Raw genomic sequence first — 6764 nt, 5'->3', positions numbered from 1 at the left:
GGACACGGCATCACTGGGCGGGGGCCGCACGGCGGCAGGCCGAGGTGCGGGCGCGCTGTCAGGCTGCTGCCCGGCTCGGGTGCGGGGGGTGGGCTCAGCGCGGGGGTCGCCTGGCCTCAACCCCCGGTCGAGGCTACGGCAGGGCAAGCAGTGCCCGGGCGGGTAACCCGACCCGACCCGGCTCCCGGTCGCCGCTCATCCCGCAAGGCCGGGCAGGGGGAGGGAGAGAAATGGGGGGGAGGGGGAAGGGAAAGGGTGGTGGGTGAGGGGCTGTGGGGACCGCTGGGCCGAGTCCCCGGCCTGTCTGCGCTGCTCTAGGGCGGCTGCCTGTGTTGCCCGGGACGAGCCAGCCCCCTGCCTCGCGGGCGTCGGGCCTGCGGCAGAAGGGAGCCCTGAGGCTGCACAAGCTTGGCTCGGGGAGGCAGACCCGAGCTGCTGCCTCCATTTTGTTTCCTGCTCAGCTTGGTCTGTGGTGGTGGTGGTGTGGGTTTGGGGTGCGGCCGGGCAGGGGGTTCACCTGCGGCCGCGCCTGCTCGGGGCCTGAGGCCTCGAAGACCCCAGCCCAAGCCCCCAGGTGAGCCCCGCGGTAGGAGGGGGGTTGCTTTGGCTTCGGGCCGAGCCGAGCGGGCTGAGGGCAGGTGCCCAGTGGATGGGGAGACGGGCTGTAACCTAAGATGGAGGTCGGGACTGACGCGGGCCCGAGCGGGGCTGGCGGGGCGGTCGGACAGGCCTCAGCCGGGCCAGGTGCCGCCGGGGTTGGGGCTCGAGTTGGGTAGGGTGCAGGAGCCGTGTGCAGCTCGGGGCCGGCGCAGCGCCCCGAGGTAGGTTAGGGGATCTGAGTGCCACCCACGACGCCCGCAGGCCCAGACACTCCGGGGAGGCGCGCGAGGCCCCTGGGGAGCCTGCCTCAGGCCCCGCCCGGGCTGCCCGGCCGGCCCGTAGGCCCGGGCCGCGAGCGGGCGCGCAAGGGGAGGGGAGGGGGCGGCAGCGGCGGCTCCGCTGATTGGGCGGCGCGCTCGCGAGCCCGACTTCACCCGCCCTGAACCCCGAAGAGTGAGGCGAGGGAGCGCGCGCGCGGTGGGGGAAGGGGTGCGCGCGCACTCGGTGCCCCAGCCGCACGCGGGCCGGCGCGAGGCGCTGGGTCGCACGCGCCGCCGCGGGGGCGCGCGCGGTGGGGGTGTGAGGAGGAGGAGGCGGCGGCGGAATAGGCCGGGGCAGGTCGCGCTCGCTGCCTTCTCCCCTGAAGAGAGACGCGGGGGGAGGGGGGTGCGGCGAGCGGCTCCGCTCTCTCCCCAAGGCTCCGCTCGCGCCCCAGTGTAATGAGGGTCACCCCCTCCCCCCAGCCGGCCCGGGAGGGGGCGCGGGGCACGGTAACTAGTGCGCTGGGGTGGGTGGCGGGCAGGCGCGAGGAGGAGGGAGGAGGTGGCCGGGCGGGGAAGATGGTGGTGGCCGTGAGGTGAGGGGTGCGGGGGAGGGCCGGGCGCGGCGCGGTGTTGGTGGCCCGCGGCGTTGTAGCCGCGGGCCCCCCTCCCCCTCCATCACTACCAGCCGGGCTCAGGCCTAGCCGGCCGGGCCGCCGCGAACTTCCTCCCGGCGCGGCCCGTGCCCCGCCGGCCTCCCGCGCGCACCTCGGCCTCCGCCTCCCCTCAGGTAGCCGGCTGGTGGGCGCGGGGCCGGCGGCCCTCCTGCAGCAAACTTTGCTTGCTGCTTAATATTGATGAGTGCGATCGGCTTGGCCAGGAGGTGCTGCCGCGGCTGCGGGAAGGAGCGCGGCCCAGGCAGGCGGCGGCGGCGGCGGCGGCGTCGGCAGCAGCCATGTTTGTCAAGCTGTAGCAGCTGCTGCTGCCCTGACTGGGCTTCACCGGCTGCCTCCGTTTCTCTCCCCCTGCCGCGTCCCGGCCTCGGGGCCTTGCAGCCGTGGACCGAACAGTCCTGCAGTCTGGACGGCGAGGTTCGGGGTGCATCCGCTTCGGCCGACTCGCCTGCGGCCTGGGCACGGCCGCTGCAAGGGCTTCAGCGCCGGCTGGGCGCAGGGTGCAGCGCTATTGTGACCGCTGCGCTCGAGCGAGCCAGGAAGGAGGGGGGGTAACGTTTTTGTGCAGCGTCCGGGACCCCCCTCGAACCCTACAGCCCCCTCCCTTTTGGAGATCCGGCCGCTGGACCCCCGCTCAGCGGGGGATGGGGAGGACGATTCCTGTTTGAGATTTAGGAATTTCTACTGCCAAAGGGATTTTAATTTTAGTTCAGCCCAACTGTCCACCAGTCTGCAGCGCAGGAAAAAGGGACGGGCTGTTTGCATGTGGCAAGATCTGCCCAGCTCCGGGAAGATGGAGTTTGCGGAGGCTCACCGAGGCCATTTTTCCATCGTCAGCTGGGGAACTTTTTCCGCCCCTGGAAGTGCAGCAGAAAGGCATCGAGGCCACTAGGCCTTGAGAAGTGGCTGCCATTTTGAAGATCAGAGTCAAATGGCCTGTAAACTCCGATTAATTGCTGTTTTTGGATTCCAGGTTGATGCTGGCGCAGGATGGATCAGACCTGTGAACTATCTAGAAGAAATTGTCTGCTGCCCTTTTCCAATCCAGTGAATTTAGATGCCCCTGAAGACAAGGACAGCCCTTTCGGTAATGGTCAATCCAATTTTTCTGAGCCACTTAATGGGTGTACTATGCAGTTATCGACTGCCAGTGGAACATCCCAAAATGCTTATGGACAAGATTCTCCATCTTGTTACATTCCACTGCGGAGACTACAGGATTTGGCCTCCATGATCAATGTAGAGTATGTAAATGGGTCTGCTGATGGATCAGAATCCTTTCAAGACCCTGAAAAAAGTGATTCAAGAGCTCAGTCGCCAGTTGTTTGCACTTCCTTGAGTCCTGGTGGTCCAACAGCACTTGCTATGAAACAGGAACCCTCTTGTAATAACTCCCCTGAACTCCAGGTAAAAGTAACAAAGACTATCAAGAATGGCTTTCTGCACTTTGAGAATTTTACTTGTGTGGACGATGCAGATGTAGATTCTGAAATGGACCCAGAACAGCCAGTCACAGAGGATGAGAGTATAGAGGAGATCTTTGAGGAAACTCAGACCAATGCCACCTGCAATTATGAGCCTAAATCAGAGAATGGTGTAGACGTGGCCATGGGAAGTGAACAAGACAGCACATCAGAGAGTAGACACGGTGCAGTCAAATCGCCATTCTTGCCATTAGCTCCTCAAACTGAAACACAGAAAAATAAGCAAAGAAATGAAGTGGACGGCAGCAATGAAAAAGCAGCCCTTCTCCCAGCCCCCTTTTCACTAGGAGATACAAACGTTACCATAGAAGAGCAATTAAACTCAATAAATTTATCTTTTCAGGATGATCCAGACTCCAGTACCAGTACATTAGGAAACATGCTAGAATTACCTGGAACTTCATCATCATCTACTTCACAGGAATTGCCATTTGTAAGCAGTTTTTGGTACAACTTAAATATATACATAAATGTATATATACAGGCAACTTAAAGGGAAATGTAACTAATTGGTTTTTGGTTGCTTATCAGTTCACAGCTGAGAGCCTATTGCTAATGATAGGCTTTTGGGGGGAGATTTTACTTTGATTTTTGAGTTTATCTGTTTTAAGAGTTTGGTTCTTTTCAGATTTTTCCGGTTAAGTTTCCATCGAGGACTGCCTAAGAGTTAAAACTTCAAGGGCATTTGATTGAGTTTAGATTTTATTTTTCAAATGGAGGTATACATTTGTTTAGGTTTTTTTTGTTCTTGTTTTTTCTGTAAATGCTTTGGCTTGCTGGTATCATGAGCACAGGTGAACCAGTTAATTTCCCGGAGACCTTTTTTTAACACAAGGCATGGCTTATTTTTTTAGTTGATGGGGTGACTCTTGATTCAGTTTGGAGTGCATTTTGGGTACAAATTGAAAGTAGCTAAGATCAGGAGACCTTCTTGGACATCAGTCAAAATTTAAATTAGGCCAGTTTTTCTGAACTACCTGTTGTGAAGGGATAGCGTCCTGTGCTTTAGATAAATGCCACCATCAGAGCCTTGGGCTTTTTTGAGCCTTTTCTGGTTTTTAGTTTGGAAGTTTATGTATGTATACGGAGGTGTGGTATGTGTACATGTGAAGAAATAGAAGAACTAATTTGAGTTGTTACTTGGTAGTGCTGTGTACTATAAATGATAAAGGTCCTTTTTTGAAATTTTGTAGAATTTCTTGATCAGTTAGCAGAATGATTAGTTGACTTAGTCTCAGTTTCATCATCTTTTTTTTTTTTAAGATTTTATTTATTTATTTGACAGATAGAGATCACAAGTAGGCAGAGAGGCAGGCAGAGAGAGAGGAGGAAGCAGGCTCCCTGCTGAGCAGAGAGCCTGATGTGGGGCTTGATCCCAGGTTCTGGGATCTTGACCCGAGCCGAAGGCAGAGGCTTTACCCACTGAGCCACCCAGGCGCCCCGAGTTTCATCATCTTTAAAATCAACCTTCTTAGTTAAAAGATAGCTGTCAGCTTTAAATACTTGATTCTAATTTTGTTTTCTTCTCAGATGAATTGTTAGGTCATCTGTAATGTCACCACAGAGGTGACACCTCCTGATGACTCTGAATCTTTAAAGATTTAATCAGAAAAAATTTTATGGGGTGGTCGTTTTGGGTGCGTTAAACATTCACTTTATCATAGAGCCTTGATAGCCTCGATGTTCTTTAAAGTCACGAGAATGTGGGTGTGTCACTTTTGTTTGTTGATTCATTTATTAAATATGCTTTAGTACTTCTTGGTTTCTTAACTTGGCAGTCGCAGATTTAAAAAATTTGTTTTGGTAGTTATCTTTTTTGTTTTGTTTTGTTTTGGTAGTTATATTGCGTCTATATTGTCCTAGGTATTTTTTAGGGTTGATAGGCTGTATTGGCAACCTCTTGGCAGCTTAGACAAACCCCTTTCCTTGGGTTCACATTGAAATTATTTTATGTGTATAGTTTTGCCTTTGTATTTACATAAAACTCTAGATCTGACAGTAGAAATAGATAATTTCTCTAGAAGCATATATATAAAAATATAAATCTGTTGTTTCTCATCAAAAGAGATGTCAGTGGAGTATTGGCTCATTTATAAACAGTTGAAAATATTGGAGCCTATAGACAGTATTTTAGGTATCTAAACTGGGAGTTAGAAAACTTGTATAAGTAGAATTTTTTTTTTTCCTGGCAGGAAGTCTAAATTGCTTAAAGACTTTATGGGCTTGAAGAGGCAAGTAACCTGTTTATTTTAGGCCTTTGGTTTAAGGTTGTGGATGCAATGTGTAGCTTTGATTTTTTTTTTTTTTTTTAAGATTTTATTTATTTATTTGACAGACAGATCACAAGTAGGCAGAGAGGCAGGCAGAGAGAGAAGGGAGGAAGCAGACTCCGCGCGGAGCAGAGAGCCCGATGCGGTTCTCGATCTCAGGACCCTGGGACCATGACCCGAGCTGAAGGCAGAGGCCTCAACCCACTGAGCCACCCAGGCGCCCCTGTAGCTTTGATTTTTGCCTTTGATATTTTTTAACTGAAGATTTGAAAAAGTCAAATCAATCTGAGAATGCAGATTCAGCTGAACAATATAGCTTGGGAAAGGTGTAATTAAAAATAATATCTATATGGTCACACACTTAATACGTACAGACCATTTACAGTTGGTACATTGATACAGCAGGTATAGATTTTGTGCTCGGCTAGAAATTTTATTTTATTTTTTTTTTAGATTTATTGTTTTTTTTTTTTTTTTTTGGAGAGAGAGCGCATAAGTGAGCACGAGTGAGCTCACGGGCAGAGAGGCAGAGGAAGAGGGAGAGAAATCCCAAGCAGACCCAGCACTGAGCACGGAGCCCAACGCAGGGCTTGATCTCAGGACCTGAGATCATGACCTGAGCCGAAATCAAGAGAGTCACTCAACTGACTGAGCCACCCAGGCTCCTCAGGGCTGGAAATTTTAGAAAATCATTAGCAAATGCTATTTGTCCTTTTGTTCTGTCTGATATTATGATAGAATAAGATTCTCTTACGGAACAGTAAGAATAGTTACTAGGATTATATACTCCCTGTCTAGAATTAAAGAAAGACACATGATTCAAGATTATGTTGTCTGTTGTTTGGTATATCTAGCTATAAGCAAACTGTTTGTGTCCTGTCATAAGTAAGCAGCCTCATCAGTTTCTCCTTATGTGCCTTTTTTTTTTTTTTGAAGATTTTATTTATTTATTTGAGAGAGAAAGAGAGAGCACGAGTAGGAGGGAGGGGCAGAGGGAGATGTAGACTACCCGCCCAGCAGGGACCCTGACTTGGATCTCTGTGCCAGGACTCCAGGATCATGACCTGACTGGAAGGCAGACACATAACCACCTGAGCCACCCGGGCTCCCCCCTTATGTGCTTTTGAGTTACCTTGTCTGATTATAGTGATGTGAAATGATTGTCATAGTTAATCGTCCTGACTGGATGCTTTTGTATTTGATTGGGTGTACAGTGCTTCATAATATGTAGGTGCTTGATAAAATATTGAAAGAAAGTTGGTCCCAGAGCTGCAAGTTTAAACAGGCAATAACTTACAGCTTATTAAGTGCTTTGGTCTATATTGTCTCACTGGGTCTTCATAGCCTTGTTGTAAAAAGGGATGTCATAAATGACATAGGTCTTCCATCAAGGCACTTGAGATTATTAGAGACAAGACTAAAACCCTTGAAATCAGAATTATCTCAGTACTCTTGGTTTTTCTGTAGTGACTTCTG

At 51.3% G+C, this 6764-nt stretch overlaps 1 protein-coding gene across 1 annotated transcript in view; it reads left to right on the top strand.

Moving 5' to 3' along the window:
- The first annotated feature begins 472 nt into the window (after window positions 1-472).
- Window positions 473-6764, top strand: part of NSD1 (nuclear receptor binding SET domain protein 1) — a 146422-nt gene continuing 140130 nt past the window's right edge. Inside the window, 2 exon segments of the mRNA XM_080803602.1 lie at window positions 473-574; window positions 2508-3451. Coding sequence (XP_080659728.1) covers window positions 2525-3451 — 927 coding nt within the window. The 5' untranslated portion in view covers window positions 473-574; window positions 2508-2524.

Source organism: Martes martes, assembly GCF_963455335.1.
Source record: "Martes martes genome assembly, chromosome: 5".
Taxonomy (NCBI): domain Eukaryota; kingdom Metazoa; phylum Chordata; class Mammalia; order Carnivora; family Mustelidae; genus Martes; species Martes martes.
The sequence above is the reverse complement of the archived record's forward strand: the minus strand, read 5'-3'. Positions and strand labels throughout refer to the sequence as shown.